This window comes from Thunnus thynnus, chromosome 23 (genome assembly GCF_963924715.1).
Source record: "Thunnus thynnus chromosome 23, fThuThy2.1, whole genome shotgun sequence".
Taxonomy (NCBI): domain Eukaryota; kingdom Metazoa; phylum Chordata; class Actinopteri; order Scombriformes; family Scombridae; genus Thunnus; species Thunnus thynnus.
Genome location: NC_089539.1, coordinates 17,137,211 through 17,155,405, shown reverse-complemented (window position 1 = coordinate 17,155,405; position 18,195 = coordinate 17,137,211). Strand labels below are relative to the sequence as shown.

Sequence of the window (18,195 nt, the reverse complement as noted above, 5' to 3'; positions counted from 1 at the left end):
CAGAGGTATTTTGCACTTTTGGCGCAGATAAACAAGAGAAATGCTTATCACTTTCGTAATTAATTAATCTGTAATGAATTTAACCAAATTATTTTGTGTACAGCACTTTTCTCACAAATTCTTGACATATATTTAATGCTGCCAGCCTTCTAAATATTACACCTCAACAAATTTTGTGTATGCATTTGTGTTTGCAATTGCTAATTGCAAGATTTCCGGACTGCACCTAAAGGTAACAGTATTGCCTGGTGACAGCAAGAGATGAGCGCATGTTGTTTATTCTACTAGACTAAATAGTGTTGCACTGATAATGCAATTATAAGTGGCCGTAAATAGACTGTAGTATGATGTAAACAAATCAGCTTGTTGCTGAACCTGCAAAGTAACAATTATTTCTATATATACCTTATTTGTATGACACTTTGGACAAAAGCATATGCCAAATTAATAAATGTAAATATATTATGCTTTATGTATCTACATATAAATAATAATAATAACAATTATAACAATAATAATAATAATAATGACAATTTCTTGAATAAGTTAACAGAAGAGCTGTCTTTGTTTATACCCATTTTTCAGATTATTTTTCGATGTAAACATCATTTGCCATAATATTTTTGACCATTTTTTGTTCCTCCATCTATGATGTTGTACAATCCTACATGGCCACTGACAAGCCAACATACAATATGTCTAATACTGACTTCAGAGTACCTCAAGTCTGTCCCAAAATATATTAAGACATGCTCAATTTTGTGTTTCTTTTTGAAGTTTTATTATATTAACAGTGGTACAGAAGAAAAGAACAACAACTTCCCACATTTTTCGTGTAAACTTTTGTAAAAGAACATAACTGCTTTTCTTTGTGCATTTCTTTGGGTCCACTTTGGACACGAAATCACTTGGGAGTTCAGCACCTTTCATTTCTCCACGGGTTCTAACAGCCAAAACAGCAATACTGTAACAACTGCAGTACCTCAAAATGTAACAAACATAGCAACTAAACCAATATAACAAATATTCCACAGGCAGAGAATAAGTAAAAATACTGAACATACATGTGACAAGTACTCTAACAAATTGCTCAAGTAAAAACTAAAATGACAAAACCCCAACACAAAGCTACTCATGCAGACAACAGTTATTACTTCCTTTGAGAAGTCAAAATGCAAAACATTTAAAGTTGTGTTTTATTTTTCTGCTATGAAGTAATATCAGTGGATCAAAAGTTTAAAAATACAGATTGTTTTTCTGGCTGATGAAAAAGTTAAACAATCAAAGGACTAAGTCCAAGGGATAAGGGCTATCTCATGTCTTACATTAATGTCTTTAAAAGGTGGCACTTGCTATTGTCAATGTTCCTTAACTATAGTTTCAGCGCACTATATAGTAAACTATACAAAACCTTAAACATTTAACAGTGATAAATAATGTTATTATGTTATATGTAAAGAATCTGAAATGCTACTCTGCTACTTTTCTAAATATATGAATTTTATTCCTCTTTGCTTCATAAAGCTCACTGTATGTAACAGACATACTAAGGTTTTGCCCTTTTTCCCCCATATGGACTCCCTCCTAATAAAAGAAGTACAAACTTTGATTAGAAATGAACCTAGTTGGTCACCATTAGGTTCAGACATTGATCTTTTTAACACTGGTTTTCCTGTTTGAAGTGATGATTGTTCATCAGAGAGTGGATTTTAGGGCCTTTATCTCAACGGATGCAGGTCACATGAAATGTTGACCACACGCCTACACTGCAGTGCCTTTCACTGCTGAATGTAGTGATAAAAACTACATTTATAATACGTTGAGGGTAACTGAAACTATTGGAGTACAGTGGCCGAGCCGAGCAGGAGAGCTGCCTTAGCTATTTTTGTACGTCCTTAGCTTCAGCTGCTGTATATCTACTAGCAAAAAGACTCTCTAGACTGCATGAGCCAAATTTTTGTTTTAACTAGTGGTAACAGAGTCCTGGGCGGTGTCCTGAGGGGGGTTTGTTGCTGGTGGGCTGCTGCTGAACATCAGCTTCCTGATGATATCCGCGTAGAAAGGTCCATAGACAGTCTTGTTGTAGTTGACCAGGGAGATGAACTTTGCTCCCATCAATGCTAGTTCAGGTTTTATGGCAGTCAAGCCAGCTGGTACTTGTTCAAGTTTGGCCTGAGATTTAGGGTCACAGATGAGTGTCATGAAGTACTGCTGCACACGGTCCTCTGCAGAGAAATGAAGAGAGTGAGAGAGGGGTAATAACTTAATATTTCACACATGCAATGCGTTAAATGACATGAAAACATCTTTATTGTATAGCACAAGGCTCAAATGAGTCACTCCTGCTCGCTCCATCTTACCAACTAAAGTGCGGATGGGGTTGTCCTTCTGGGTGATGCTACAGATCTGGCCTGTGAGGGTGGCCTGCAGTGCCGGGGTCAGCGTAGGGTAGTTCCTCTCAGTTAAAGACTTGTTGAGCTCACAGCAGATCTGAGCACTGACGCCCTCTAGTGCCTCTTCCATTTTAAAGTGACTACAGATAAAAAGAGAGGAGAGTTCTGGGTTGAGCTTCCATTTCAGGCTGCACACGTATAACCTTCTAGTGTGATAAACAGTTGTATGTTTAAATAAAGTCTGTGGATTTAAGATAGAAAAAGGTGAACTGACGGGCTGTGCATCCCATCCAGCAGCACACTAGTCATCTTCTTCAGCCTGTCAGACAGGGAGGACAGACCCTGGATAGGCCCTCCGATAGTGCTGTAGACGATGAGCAGCACTTCATTCACTGCCTGACACCTCTGGAGCTGCCGCTGAATCTCTCGGAGACGTGTCTCATCTGTCATCCAGGTCTAACCAGGAAACCAGAATATAGAGTTAATGCAATTGAGATATGTGCATCTGTTAGATTAACTAATTTATCTTCATCAGAACGTCATGGTAACCAGGAGACATGATATAAAGAAAATGCTATCAGTTAAGTTGCATATTGGTGTGTTATCATGTTTTTTACAGAATAGGACCCCTAAATCCACCAAAAACATTGCGCTCAACCAAAGACAAAAAAATAAATATGTGTATTTCACATATAATAAGCACAGAAATACTCAAGTTATCAAATTTCTCTCTCAGTTACAAACATAAATGCAACACATACTCACCTCAGGCAATGGGCCCTTATCAGAGTCCCATGTGAGGATGTGGAGGAAGGCAGCATTGAGGACCTGGAAGGGCCCCGGCACCGCTCGCTGCCCTTTCCCCTGACCATTAGTCTGCTCTGTGGGGATGGTGGCAGACTGCAGCTCTTCCAGAGCGGATTTGATCCAGGCGGTTGTGTGGTCCAAAGCGCCTGAAGAGGTTTATCACAGTGACACTGGTTGAGTCATTTGTTCTTCATTCAGATTTAATTGTAAAGATTGTTTTCATCCCATAAGTAAATATTTCCTTTCCAGCGCACATGTCCCGACAAGTATTTTTATGTGTGAATTCTGGAACAAATCTTATATTCTTTCATTTAGTCAGGACATCCAACTCAACATATTCATATATTATCTGTTGTTGCAAATTTCTTAACTGTCTGGCAACAGAAATGGTAAAACATACAGTATGAAAAGTGAATGAAAAGAGTGAGTTCTTGTTCACTCACCAGGTGTTTTTTCCAGGATGCTCTGGAACTTTTCCCTCTCATATTCAACACTGTGCCTCTGCAGCACAGGCCTCAGATTATCAATGGTAAAGTTGACCATGTCCGCCTTCATTAGGTCCAACACACGGAAGATCTCTCTATTGTGTAAAAGAAATAAAAGCAGTTGTAATTTACTTTCTTCTTATATTATTGCTAAATAAGAAAGCTCACAGCATTCATGTATTCTCTCAGACAAACAGTTAAGTGGGAAGTGTTCTTGCTTTAAACCACAAGTGTGCAAATGTTCGAGGTCACACATTAAGAGATCATCAGTGAAGAGACAACAACATGGCAGCAAAGATTCTGCAGATCCTTATATCTCACCTGAACAGTGTCACAATATTATCTGTGCTGTCCCGGAGCTTCTTGATTTCCTCATCCCTGACTGGTGCACACATCTTGCCCATGGTGGTGATGATGTAAGAGGCAAGCCCCTGTATGTCTACAGCGTCGTTGTCAGCCTGCTGACGAATCAGGTCCATATCCAGCACCTCCATGATCTGGGTCCTTATCCGATTGGCACCCGGGTTAAGGAATGACAGTAAGGTCTGTCCAATGAGGAAAATGTTTGTCATTTTATTGAAGCATTATTTAATTCATCATGTGAGGTGATGCAGATAAATAAAAGCAGAGAATATGGATCACGCAAAAGGTGCTGTAAATAAACATCAGGAAAATGTTTTTGTACAGTCAGAGGAAAAAAGTCATTTCTATAGACGCAGAGAAGCTGTAAATATCAGACTGTGTGTGCTGACCTCTCTGATTTCCTCCAATAGTCTGATGGCTTGCCCATACTCAGGCGGGTCGTCATTCAGCTCGGACTCCAGGATGTCCCAGAACGCTTTGTGGACATTTTCTCTAACCATCTTCCATAAACTAAAAAAAAAGAAATGGCGGATTTTGCTTAGCTGAGTATATGATCTGTCAGGAGTAATGGCCATTTATGAAATGGGCTTTGATCGATTTGTGGCTTTGTTCTCCCATCTCTCCAAACATTGAAGGACAAAACTCAGTGCTGTTTGGCAGGGATGGTGCACAAAGGACTAAATGATTATGACATACATTATCTTAAAAAATAAAATGTCTCCCTTACTGCTGAGTATGGAAAATAATTTTGGAACTGATGATAAATTACAGAATCTATCTTATCTGCAGCTGTCTGTCTCCTCACTCTTTCCCTAAAGAAATTATTTTTCTCTCATCCCCTCATCTGTCAGTCTGGCCTCTTCATTCTTTTGCTGAGTTCATGTTGTGCTAAAGGTAAACAAAGACAGACAATGAATACAGGAGAAAAGACAAATTCTTCTATATCTGTCTCTTTACTGTGAAAAGGAACTGATAAAATTCAATCCAGATCCAAAGAGATGTATTTGATCAGAAGTTGGGACTTATGCTACCTGTGTTTATTAGATATGAAAATATACCCTCTTTTTTGTCAATTTATTCAATAATTTGTCAGTGTTTTTGACCAATTCACTTACTTTTTGAGGCACGGGTAAAAGTAAATGAGTAAAGATTTATTTAGAAGGCACTTTTCAAGTAACGGCATCTCTTTGAATTTCTTTAAGTTGTCTCATGTTCCTTTCAAACTAAAATATTGTTAGTTGCCAGAAGCTTTTACAGCGTTCAAATTCAGCTTTTGCCAAATGGCATTTGGGTTTGTAATCACGGTAACTAAGTTTTTATATGAGGTGTATGCATAATTTTGTCAACACAATAAAACTTGACAGAGCATAGATCAAATAAATAGCCCTCTCTGACTATTAATCCAATTTCTTCCACATTGCTGTTATTTTTCTATTTTTGTAAAAACCCTTACCTGACAAACTGGTATTTAGGTTTACTAATATACTACAAAACATGATCAAGTCGCAGAGAAATGGAGACACAGGATCTTGTTTTATGCAGCTGATATACCTGTTCTGTGGTAGGCTGTCTGGCTCCAGCTGGAATTTGCGATTCATAATGATCTCATGGGCAAAGCTGAGATTGAAGAGGTCTCTGGCAGACTCCATGACTTCATCTAGGGTTACGGTTTTGGGTGGGCTCGCTGTGGGAAACAAATATTGAGTTATAAGTAGACAAAAACAGTGGGAATATAAAATTGACTGACGTTCCATTATGATAGTAGCGATGTTGGTTATTCTTGGAATGTGATTTCAGACATGTAGGTCACACTCAATTGGTTTTCCTAGTCCTGAGCTTAGATGTCTTAAAATCTTATCAGCACTAACACAATGGTAGCATGAATATTCTTTTCTGAGGCATTGCAGAAGCCAAACCAACTAGTAGGCCTTTCCTGAGAAAGGAAGACAAACATGGACACAAAAACGAAAACAATATGTCAGGTATTGTTCAGTGAGCTTAAGCAGAGAGCAAAAAAAAAAAAAGAGGGAAAACTCACAGGAGGGGGTGCAATGCTTGCTAGAGCAGTCGCTGGTGAAGCTTTCACGGGAGCAGTCCAGGTCACTGGTGGAGGTCATGCTGTCACAGCGCTCTGATGACGATTCTACATCACTGCCTTGATCTTCACCGCTGGATGTGGAGACGGGTCGCTCATCGTTTAGAGGCATCTTGGGTTACAGCTGCACATGAGAAGTTGGATAACACCCACATCTAAATATAACTTTTACAGATAGCCTGTGGACTTCCTATCACGTTATCTAACTCGACCTGTTCTAAAAGTCGCAAGTTAATGAGAATTTTACTACTTTCAAGGGATCTTGGAAGAAACAGGTTAAGACTTTAACTGGAAAGTTTGTCATTCCTTCGTTGTTTGGATCTTCAGTAGGAGATGAAAGCCATAGACATGGTAGAGAAGTCCAAATATATTGAGAGATGGACTAAAGCATTGTTGACAGTAAAAAAACTGTGTGTTACCTGTGTGTTTGTGTGAGAGAGAGAGAGAGAGTGCGAATGAGAGAGACGGGGGGAGCACTGACTTTTCACTTTAGCGATAGTTGTTGTCGTCAAGGCAGTTAACAGAGTGTAACAAAAACACCAGTCACGCTCAGTAAAACAGCTGGTGGGCCAGTCACCATGGAAACAGACATAGCTGCCTTGTTGTACTCTTCTGAGTATCAACATGTTATTAAACTTATGGGAGCAAATGAGGTCATTTGTTGGGAAAACTCTTGATGACTCAACACGTGCTGACTGCCACGGGACAAAGCCAGGACACAAACAAGACTCATTTCCACCAAAGGTTTAAACAAACATTTGTATTCCTTGTGGATAAAAGGGACTCTTTGTCCAGGCTTATTTGAGATCAATTGTGTCTCCAGGGTAACATGGGACAACAGAGGGTTTCTCAACTGTCAGAAAGATCCTGTTACACCTGTCCATGTGTTGTCTCTCTCACACACAAATAGAAATACATTAGCATAAGAAAGAAAGGTACAAATTAAGAAAAATCCGAGCTACAACTGAACCCAGTGAACTCAGTATTGAAGTTGTGTGCATGTACCTATCATAAAAACACCAAACTGTATCTTGATTACTGTAACAATTGAGCAGGTGTCAGTCTTTCTAACATTATCTAAGACATACACGCTGGCAGGGTGACCCTTGGGTGTTCCTGTCCCTGCTCGCGGTTATCTGCGGCCAAAAATGAACGCACACTCCCTCGCTGCTCTTTTTGGTTTAAAGATAGCACAGGAGGGGTGAGGGTGGGTGTTGGAGGGGGGAGTGTGTGTGTGTGTGTGGGGGGTGGGGGGGTGGGGGTGGGGGAACGTGACTTCCACATACCCCCGCTGTGTCCAAAACTCATTCATTACATCATTTGCCTGACCGGACAGCTAGGTCACAGCAAAGCAGCAGGCCAATTTTCAGAGATTATCTAGAGTGATGGGTGCAAGGCAGTCCAGAAAACTGATGACGGATTAGGCCCACTCTATCATCTGCTGCTTCTTAATGCTGTCTGACTGTAATAAAATGCATTAGTTTGTTGTGACAAACCCATACAGCAAAATGACAAAGATAAAAAAACATGTTTAGAGATTGAATTACTGATTTATACATTTAATAACACTGACTGTACATTGTAGACAGATACAGCACTGGAAAGCTATGTGCTCATAACAACACATCTGAAATAATATCCATACATCTTGGCCAGATGTTTTGGATCTGTGTCATATGAACAAAACAAAACGTGAGGGAATACAATATGTACTGTTACAGTAACTCCTTCAGAAACAAAGAGTCGTCAGGGATCCAGATTTGACTGCAGCATAATGTAAACAAAACAGTGGATCAGGGAGGCTGGGCTAAGCACCCAGGGATTCTCCTTATTGGCTGCAGCTTTCTGTCTCTCACCCCTACATGGAAAATCTTTGGTTACAAAGCTGTGCACATGGATAAAAAAAATACCCACACACGCGTAAGAAGTGAGTACACGTGATCTGAGCTACAGACCAAAACAAGAACTCCATGCACATCTATCATAGTACATGTATTCCTTTGTCAGTGCCAGACTCGAGAGAAAAAGTGCAGTATAAACATAATGCTGTTTCTACAATATAAATGTATTGTGTTTAAAGTGACTGCTGTTACACTGTGGCAGCGTCTTTATGGCAGGCTCAGTTATTTGACCAAATGTTCCAGCTATGACAAGCGACTATAAATCATGAATTTGGTTATTTTTTGCGGAGCAGCATATTTTGACGTAAGCTAGTTAAAGCTTTTCGACGACTGTAGCGAAGTTTCCGCTTACTAAACACAACAAAAGTGAGACTCAAATCAACATAAAAGTAACCAACTGAGGCAGTCGAAAGATTGAAAATCGTATAAAGAGTGAAACGTGCTAAACAAAAGCGACTTTTACCTCATTCAAGTCTCCTGAGAGGGAGACTGACACCAAAATAGCTCAGCTCTGAAGTGCAGATTGGTCGTCGTTCCGTACTGTTTGTCTTTCCGTTTAAAGGTCCTTCGCTCCCCCAGTTGGGACTGAGGACAGGCAGGTGAAACTATTTCGCACATAGGGGTGTTTAACGGCCAAGAAAAGGCGAATATCGGGTTTGCGTTTATGGATTCCGGTGTTTTCTTAAAAAAATAAGTTTTATAAATCGACAAGCACTAATATAAATGCATCGATACACTTAGTTCGGGAAAGGAAATGTAATACTCTGTACTACATTGTACCACCCCTTGTTGAAATGGTACGCTCCGCTCTGCTTTGTTTACGGATGTGAGCTCAGTATGCTCATACCTGGCTCATAGCATGGATGTGTTGGCTATGGCTCATTGTGTGTGTGTGTGTGTGTGTGTGTGTATGTGTGTATATTTAATATCTATCTATCTATCTATCTATCTATCTATGATTGATTCATAATTTGTGTTTGGCTGAATGTCTGTTGTAGGGATAACAGTTTCACTATTGTTAATTCAGTGTGATAAGCAGGTTTGTTTGTTGTGTTTATTTGGTAAAGTGTGTATGTAGAATGTAGACGTATATATGACTGAGTGTGTGGTGGATCCCAGGGAGGATAGCCAGTTGCCTATGCTGGTTCTAATGGGGATCCTAATAAAGAAAGAAAGAAAGAAAGAAAGAAAGAAAGAAAGAAAGAAAGGAAGAAAGAAAAGAAAGAAAGATGAATCATTTCATTGTAGCGTCCAGATTTGTTTTCTGGTTATGTTAAGACCAATTTTTATACAAGACATTTGGACTTGTAATAGTCAGAAAACAACCAATTTATAACAGCGTGACAGTGATCAACATGCAAAATATCAGGAACCTGAAAGTAAATGGAATTTAGCTATCATTGATTTGACTACATCTGTTTAAGGACTCAATTTACATCAATGCTATGTCCTTCCAAATGACAGCTCTCTAACTTGATTTAGGAGAAGTTTTAATTTAGATTTTAGCCACAACATGAGACAGAGGGAATAAAGGTAAGGGGAATGATCATCCAACATGAAGGATTTTCATCCCCTTCCGGGAAAATGAAAGAGAAGGTGTGTGGTTTAACAGTAAGAAAAGCAAATAATATATGGAGTAGATTCATGTAGCACTAAGTCCAAAGGTCAGTTGTATAAGGACAGCAGAGGTAACAATAGATTGGTTACACAGGAACAAGGAAGGACAACAATGATAAAATTATGTTTAGGTCTGCAGTGCCTTGGAAAATGCCATTACATGCAATGCATACTGTAAGAGCTTATGTAAGAATTACATGATGTGTGATGAAGACAAAATATATTCAGGCTTTGAGGGGAATTGTTTGGATTTGAAAGATGTTATCTTTAGATATTTGGATATAAGTGCTATAAAGATATAGTGCGTACACTTTGTTGATACACACAACAGACAGCTCATTTTCTCTATTCTACAGCAGCACATTTTTAGCTCACAGAGTTTTGTTTCATTCAAATAATTGGCTTTATTACAACAAGAACTTTGTTGACACAGTGTATCAACAAAGTGCTAACACTTCACAATCTCACTACTGAAAGATGAGTAGCCTCCCACCAATCCATACTCCAGTCTATTGTAGGTGAAAGATGTGCAGCAACTTCTGTTAAATGCCAATTCAAAGTGTGTCTCAGAGGACTTCTTGGGATTTTATTTTTAATTTTATTAATCTCATAAAATAGCTTGCAATAAAATTAATTTTCTGGAGAGGATTGGATGACTTAGTCCTCCGGTCCCCTCTGGTTTCTCCCACATCAGGGATAGTAAAGCTAGGCCACACAGGCAGCTGAAAAAAATATTTTTGCTTCTTTTGTTCAACAGAATACTTGACAACGCGAGCAGCATCAGAGTCGATAACGCACATTGTGTGTGTCATTGTATAATCATGTTGACTGGCTGAGGCTATTTGCTGCAATCTTTGTCTCAAAACCTCTTTCAGTGGATTATAAAGCAGTCATTACTGTCAGTTTTACACACAGTTTTATTGTTGCAAAATAGAGGCCGACTTTTTTGTCAATAGTGTGATTTAATGTAATTTACCATGTATTATTGACCAGTAGTTTCATTTACAATGTTTGTCACGTATGGAGTTCTTGTTGTAATAAAGCCAATTATTTGAATGAAACAAAACTCTGTGAGCTAAAAATGTGCTGCTGTAGAATAGAGGAAATGAGCTGTCTGTAAAATGGGCTGTTCACTGAGCTGAGGAGACAGTTGCAAGATGCAGAGAGTTTTTATTGGAAGGATTAAATAACAAGTTGTGGAAACTGTTTAGGAGAAGAGGAAATAGTGGGTTTTATTTTTCTTGCAAGAGACTATATATATGACTGCTGAGAGAATGCAGTTATATTATTTTAACAGACTACATGAAAATCATAAGCAAACATCCGATGGGTTTATGTGTGGCAGGTGAAGACCGCAGACAGACTATGGTGAAGACAGTGATTGCAGCATATTTTCCAGCAGGGAATAGAGGAAAAAGTGCAAGAACTGCAGGCTACAGGAACTCATTTTTCTTTAAATATATTCTTTTGAAAACAATTACTAACTTAAAACAACAGAAAGGCAATTTTACCTTATTTGCAATCCACCTACTTTTAAATAAAAATAAATAAATAAAACTGGCCGGCAGTGCGTGTTGTTGTCTGTAGGAGGCAGCAGCGTACAGCCTGTTGACATGAATAGAAGAAGAAGAAGAAGAAGAAGATGTTTACGTCACACGGAGAGCTTGTGATGGCGGTTGATTTGACTCCTCGGTTCAGAAGGCTGAACAGCCAAACACGAAGTTTTCGTGAAAATATACAGCATGGTAAGTTATGAGTGTAAAATGCTAAATATGTTTAAGGTTAGCTAGTCTCTCCTTTATGTAAATGTAACCACAGAAGCGAAACACAGCTGTGTAAAAAAGTGCGGACGGTGGAGGTTTAGCACTGGCATGTTATTAACGTTACGTTAGCCTCCTCTGCCCAGCCGTGGTTACTGGAGAAAAGTAATATCTCGGACTAAAATGTTTTATAGACCAGAGTTTCATGGAAATGGAAATCCATGGACCTTTTTTTTAGTTTAACGAGGCTGCATAGAGTTTTCATCAGTGGTGGAGGAAGCAAAAGTAGTAATACCACACTGTAAAATGACTCCACTACAAGTGAAAGTTACTTCTTATGGGAGAAAAATTCCCTGAGTTTTATAGTAACCACAATATATTTTTGTATTAATGTTATACATGAATTCATGTATAAGTGGCATTTTACTTTGTTGGATTTTATATACATTTGTGTAGGTTTAATGTATAATAATGCGTCATATATGTCACAATATCAGCATGTTATTTGTATGTAAAATCTTAATTTATAAAGTAATTAGTACCTATAGCTGTCAGATAAATTTAGTGGAATATAAAGAACAATATTTACAATAGAGCTGAAATGATTAGTAGATTAATCAAGTAATCAATCAACAGAAAATGAATCAACTATTTTGATTATTGATCAATTATTTAAATACTTTTTGTCACAGTCACTGGTTTGAGCTTCTCAAACATGAATATTGCTGGATCTCTTAGTTTCTATGATATTAAACTGCAATAAGAAATATTAATATGTCATATTGAGCTTTGGGAAATTGTCATGTACAGTTTTTACTTTTTTCTGACATTTTATGGACAAAAGGTTTGATCCAGAAAATTATCAGCAGATGAATTCATGATGAAAATATTCATTAATAATTAATAAAATCTGAAGTCTGAAATGTTGTGGAGTAGAAGTGTTAAGTAGCATAAAATGGAAAAACTCGAGTATGTCAAATTTGTACTTCAGTACATGTACAATCCAACACTGATTTCTGGTGAAATGATGAGTGTTACTTTTTAATGATACTCTCAACGGTACAGTGTCCATCCTCAATATTGATATACGTATATGTTGAATAAGCAAACCTCAGAAAGAAATCCCTAGAACAAAACTGCTTCACCATTTTCACATCACCAGATGTTAGAAGTATTATTTTTCACAATGCAGTTGTTGTTATTTATGCTTCATACTCACTCTTGATGAGAGTCAGAACAGGTTTATGAACAAATTGCATATACAAAGATTTTCAAGGTACATGAATGGGCGTCTTGTATATGCTTAGCCTAATTCCATCTGCACTCTCTCTTAAACGGACAACTTCTAGTTTCAGACAGATTAATCCCATTCTGGCTCAAATTTGCATAACAATGGTCAGAAATAATACCGTTAAAAATGTGCTGTTATTAAGCAGTATTACACTTTCGTACCTTAAATTCACACCCTGCATGTGTTATTTGTGGCTTTATGTAGTGTACACAAAGTGTAATAATATGAAGATAATTGACACAAAAATCTCTGTTACAGTCTCTTGATACAAAAGAGAATATGGTGAAAATAGTTGTTTTTTTTTTATTTAGATTTGTATCACCTCCAAATCTAAATAAATCCTGACGTTTCAAGTTTATTGTCATTTCATTAAAAAAAATTACTGCTGAATGTAATATCGTTTCTCTCAGGACCAGGGTATAAAAACTGACAAAACATAATGAAAATCTAAGCTGTATGGGAAGTGGTTACATCAGTAACCTTAGTGTAATAAAACGTCTGTTATTCATAATTAATTTAATTGAGTGTCCCACTAGTTTGAAGACATGTTGCACCTTAATGAAGTCTTTTATAACATTTTAGCTGTAGAATTAACCTGTTTGTCCGCTTTCCTCTGACCCTGTGTCTCCTAACAGGTTTCTCAGGTCCTTTCGGTGCCACTCAGCTGTGGCACAACATCATCCACGCCCTGCAGACCCAGGTGGAGGTGCGCCGCTGTAGGAGGCATCTGCGTGTTCACGCCGAGTGCTTCACAGGCTCAGACGCTGTGGACGCAGTCCTCAGTTACTTGATGCAGAATGTGGTGTTTTGCACTAGCGAAGTGTCTCGCCTTAAAGCTGCACGACTCTGCCAGGCTCTGATGGAAGCCAAGGTCTTTGAACCAGTAGGAACGAAGCTGTTTCGCAGAGACAAGGAAGTGACATTTGAGGACAGCAGTTGCAGCCTTTACCGTTTTCTGGAATATAAAGTGTCGCCCAATTCTGCCATGCACGACTGCAGTAGAGACACAGAAAACATGCCACCAGAGGGGCGGGAAATAAAGAGGAAGAAGAGCTCCAGGTTGATTTTATTCATCTTGTAAAAATATTCTGATATTAGTGTTTTTCAATATTACCCAGTCCCCCTACACAGAGGTTAGTGTTAATTCTTCAACCACAATGCTTCCTGATTTTGTAGGAAGCTGAATGAGCTGAGAACAATCTCCAATCCCCTCGCTGTTGGACCATCAGACAGGAAGGTTGAGAGGCTGCTGAGGACTATCAACCTGCGACCATCCCTGTCTCCAGCTCTGACCACAGCTCCCACCGCTTCTGCCTTTCTGTCCAAGGCTGGTAAGACTGAGCTAATCTGTCTGTATTTGCCAGTATGTGATATGTGCCCTATGCAAGTGAATGACACTGGAGAAAGATACAGTGGATATTTTACTTTTAATCAAATGTTTTTCCTACTTTTTCCTCCCTCTCCAGTGGTGGATGAAGTTTGGAAGCAGCAGACGCTGCTACAGCTGCTGCAGATAATAGAGTTGCCCATGCTGGACTGCATCCTGACCTCTCCTGCCAAAGTTCATCCCCAGGCTTGCAAGGCTCCTCTGGCCACTCAGGACCTGGTTATCTCTAACACATGCCTGGAGAGGGAGCTGCCTGACACCCTTAAACTGCCTCAGTTAGTACTCTGATTAATACTCAAAAGCTTTTCTGCACAGGGGACATAAAACTATAATCATATAAATTAATACTCTTAAAATACACTCGGGTAAAATTTTTGAGAAAATGAAATATTTTTGGTAAGCTTGAGAGTAAAATAAGTAAAAAAAAATTGCTCTATTTCATAATTTTTTTTCTCAGGTTGGATGGGTGGCTGTCGGCAGCAGCAGACTGCTTGGAGCTCTTCCCCGACCAGCTGATCGTTGTTGCAGGGGAACAGCTCAGCCAACGAGGTGGTGATGACTCTTTAGACGGTGGCCAGGCAGATCAGAGGGAAAACCAGAAGAGACTACTCTTTGACACCATTGCCAAGTACTACAGTGGACAGGAAAAAGCTCCACTTCTCTCAGGACGCTACCTGGATATACATGTTGCCATTCTGAATTTACTGGGTAAAACTTGATAAGCTTTACAATGATTGTATAGATTTAATGTATGGCATCTTGAATATGGTGGGAATAAATTTGAGAGCACATGCTGGCATACTTAACATCAGAAAACAAGCATGTGCATATAAGCATTAAGACATATTTCAGTGACAGCACCGATCTGACATAATTCATTTTCTGGTTTTGCTCTAGTCATGAAGGTCAGTACTTTTTCTCTCTATGAATATATTAATCTTTTTCTGCATCTCCTCTTGTTTCTTTCCAGATGTCGGGAAGGTGCAGGATGCCATCAAAGCTTCTCAGTTGTGTTTGCGACTACTTGGGACGAGCATGAGAGATGAACTCCGGAGATTACTGGCCTTTATGGCCACAGCAGCTCACTTAGATGCCTATCGTCTGCAGAAACAGGTAGCTTAGTAGCCTCTTTCATCAGCTCTGGCTTCTTGTGCACACTTATAGGATTCTTACTTTATTGAAAACAATGGGAATAGAATGTAATTTCTCATGTACTAATTGTCTAATATCATGGAGACGTACCAGAACACTGTTCTAAAACGTTAATGTGTGTTGTGTATCATTTGACTGATTTATTTTGCAGTATTATAAACAAGGTTGGATCAGTGGTAACTATATTGGAATCTGTCACTGACTTTCTGCTGTTTTTCCTTTCAGATTGATAACAGGGCCCTGGTCTGTCGCACTTTTCAGAGGGCGATTGTCCAGAATCATGAACTGACTCGATCCCAGAGTGAGACCCTGGTGCTGTTTCTCATGGACAATCACACTGACCTCTTCAAGGTACATTTCTGCCTTAGCAGAATAATTTAAAATTTAGGTCTCGCCAGCATATATACAGTTGAGAAGTTTTGCATCACCAAAATTTCTTAATAGAAAAAAAGATTGTATCAAGTTTTATTAAGGTGTTAATTTGTCAGAATAGCAGAAAGTCACTCAAATGACCCACAATTGCATTTATAAAGTTCCACTTTAAAGATACAATGTTGACTGTAGACCTACAGACACCTGTTTAGTTTTTCAGAGATTTGGATTTAACATTTTAAAAATCCTTTTTACCCTTTCTTACTGTAATGATTACAGACTCCAACATCCCTGATTGAAGCTGTGAGGAGAACACTGAGGACAATGCAGCAGGGCAAAGACCCCGACTCCATTGCCAGTAAGACAAATTCAACTCCAGGAAAATATACGCACAACAGCCGACCTTACACAATGCACCACATGAAATAACAACTCATCTCTAATCTCCATTGTGTATTTAGCACAGATTTTGATCTGGTCAAAAATAACTTTTTAACTTTGTATGTATATAACTGTAAAAACACAGCAATGACGGTCAATTCAAGTCCTTAATCTATTGCGTTCCATCCTGGTTAAATATACAGTTTGTCACAGTTTTTATCTTCTACAGCTATTGGTTTTGATTTTATTTGGATCTCTTTTAGCTCATTAGCTAATCTTCCAAGAGTCCACATTGGTAACAACTGACAATTTAGTCCCAAAGCATCCAGACAGCAAATACTCCCACCAAGGCTACACAATCCTCAGTTTTTATATTTTAAACATAGTAAATGTTTAGAAAGTTTTAATCTGCTTCACAAAATACACATAGTGACTGTGGCCTGTACTGATGACAGGATTTCATTTTAACACCTCAGTATGAGGAGTTATGACCAAAAATATTAATTGTTTTACAAATGACCACATGGTAGCACTGTTGCTCCGGAACCACCCCAAAAACCTACCAACTTGTTTGCTGACATTGTGCATTAATGCTCCAGCTGAAAACTAATGTACTTCTCCCCACTATGTATTGCAGCGTTCACCTTCTGCCAGCAGGTGACGCCACAGGAATACGAGGACCAGCGTGAGGCTACAACTCTGGAGAGCCTCAAGCAACTTCTTCATGACATCTCCTCCAGCAAGAACATGCCTGTGAAGGAGAAGAGGAGGCTGCTCAAAGAATTTGAGAAACATCACCCCGTGGTCTTCCTCCAGCATTTCTCCAGCACCTTCTGAAAATGGTATTGATTCACATCCAAGGTGCACTTCAAAAAGCCAGTAGATAAGAGTGTTGATACTTGCTTACACTGTAGAATTGTAGAAGTCTTTTTTTTTTTTTTCTAAATAATTCTTATTGTCCTGTAGCACTGGATGGGTTAACACTGCAGTTTAATGAAGCATTTTGAGATACAGACTTAACTGTAGTTGGGACTGGTTTTGCACTAGTTTATAAACTATAACATATCATCTAATCTAACATACCAGGTGCCTCAATAGTGTTGTCTGTGAGCTGTGGAAGATTCAGCTGTTTGTTGCGGTTGGCTTTTTGTGTTAAGTGAGGGAATTTTTTTTTTTAAGATTTTACATTGGTAGCATTAATTTTATGTCATAAAGGTGAATAATTTTAAAGAAGGTTTAATTCTTTTGTGCCCTTGATTGTTCTGCCATTACTATAGAATATATATATATAAAGTATAAAAGGGATTACTGAAAATAAAAACTCAGTCAATCAGCCAGATGTTTTGAGGCATTCTCCTGTATTATCCTGAGGCTATTGAAGTTAGGTTGATTGGGGCTTTTGAAATGGATCAGTGGTTTTCTGAAGTAATGCTGTGCACTTCGACATTAATCTCTCTACATATCAAATGAAGAATAACAATATTATAGCAGCCCTTTTGTTTCTTGTTGGTTTTTGGTTTGGTTCATTTTCAATGTAGTGTGGAAAAGTACTGGAAAAGCAATACTAATGTACCTGAACACAGTTTATGACTTGTTTTGGCTAGAGATGAAGTACGGAAGTTGTTTTGTTTTTTTTTTCCCCTGGAAGGTTTAAAAATGAAATGTAATATGAAATGAAAACAGAAAAGGTACAATAGTGTTAGCTCAGGTTAATTTAATATGTTTTTAATTGTTTAAACTTGGTCATATACTTTTATTGCAACTTCTTTGGGTTTTACTTGAAAGGTGGACATTATGCCTTTTCAGAGGAGGAGGTGTAATAAGTATATTGTTTTAGGCTACTAATTTAATTTTAGGTCAAGTGTGATGCTCAGTTGGAATTTTTTCTTTTAATTGAATTGTCATGCAAAACTAATTTACTGTCAATCAGCATTGTCTGTTCTTTGTGTACACTGAAACCAAGTGAGAATGCACTTTATGATGCTGAAACATGCTTTATTTACTGTTGGAATAACATATCTAATAAAGTTTAACTGATGATCTCAAACATGACTTTGCTGTAATTTTTTTTAGTGCATGTCTTATAGCAAGGAGTTCACCCTCGGTGGTCCTTGATGTGGTTCTAAGGGGTTCCCTAATAAGAGGAACTTAACTAAAGTCTATCTCCACTCAAAAATGTGTTTTTTTTCTT

General features: G+C 38.4%; 2 protein-coding genes across 3 annotated transcripts; one reads left to right on the top strand and one right to left on the bottom strand.

Moving 5' to 3' along the window:
- Positions 1-1,188: 1,188 nt before the first annotated feature.
- Positions 1,189-8,640, bottom strand: tcp11l2 (t-complex 11, testis-specific-like 2). 2 transcript variants are annotated; one of them, XM_067581562.1, is made up of 10 exons: positions 8,508-8,640; positions 6,087-6,267; positions 5,600-5,732; positions 4,438-4,558; positions 4,007-4,230; positions 3,644-3,780; positions 3,159-3,346; positions 2,668-2,849; positions 2,361-2,533; positions 1,189-2,225 (listed from the first exon to the last, which is right to left on the bottom strand). In XM_067581562.1, exons 2-10 carry the CDS (start codon positions 6,253-6,255, stop codon positions 1,963-1,965), a joined length of 1,590 nt encoding a protein of 529 aa, XP_067437663.1. In that variant the 5' UTR covers positions 6,256-6,267; positions 8,508-8,640; the 3' UTR covers positions 1,189-1,962. The 2 variants fall into 2 exon arrangements, with proteins under 2 accessions (XP_067437663.1, XP_067437664.1); XM_067581563.1 differs by lacking the exons at positions 5,600-5,732; positions 6,087-6,267; positions 8,508-8,640 and adding an exon at positions 4,818-4,915.
- A 2,655-nt stretch (positions 8,641-11,295) lies between these two features.
- On the top strand, positions 11,296-18,051 carry depdc4 (DEP domain containing 4). Its single transcript, XM_067581905.1, has 9 exons — positions 11,296-11,406; positions 13,348-13,771; positions 13,889-14,043; positions 14,179-14,374; positions 14,557-14,807; positions 15,070-15,212; positions 15,477-15,602; positions 15,903-15,981; positions 16,642-18,051. Exons 1-9 carry the CDS (start codon positions 11,304-11,306, stop codon positions 16,839-16,841), a joined length of 1,677 nt encoding a protein of 558 aa, XP_067438006.1. The 5' UTR covers positions 11,296-11,303; the 3' UTR covers positions 16,842-18,051.
- The last annotated feature ends 144 nt before the right edge of the window (positions 18,052-18,195 follow it).

Bases quoted from the DNA above. Each gene is read 5' to 3' on its own strand.
- tcp11l2 (XM_067581562.1), bottom strand. From the start codon at position 6,255: ATGCCTCTAAACGATGAGCGACCCGTCTCCACATCCAGCGGTGAAGAT. The intron at 3,347-3,643 runs GTGAGTGAACAA...AAACCTCTTCAG, and splicing joins CATCCTGGAAAAAACACCTG to GCGCTTTGGACCACACAACC. The intron at 2,850-3,158 runs GTGAGTATGTGT...TTTCCTGGTTAG, and splicing joins ATAAGGGCCCATTGCCTGAG to ACCTGGATGACAGATGAGAC.
- depdc4 (XM_067581905.1), top strand. From the start codon at position 11,304: ATGTTTACGTCACACGGAGAGCTTGTGATGGCGGTTGATTTGACTCCT. The intron at 13,772-13,888 runs GTTGATTTTATT...CTGATTTTGTAG, and splicing joins AAGAGGAAGAAGAGCTCCAG to GAAGCTGAATGAGCTGAGAA. The intron at 14,808-15,069 runs GTAAAACTTGAT...GTTTCTTTCCAG, and splicing joins TGCCATTCTGAATTTACTGG to ATGTCGGGAAGGTGCAGGAT.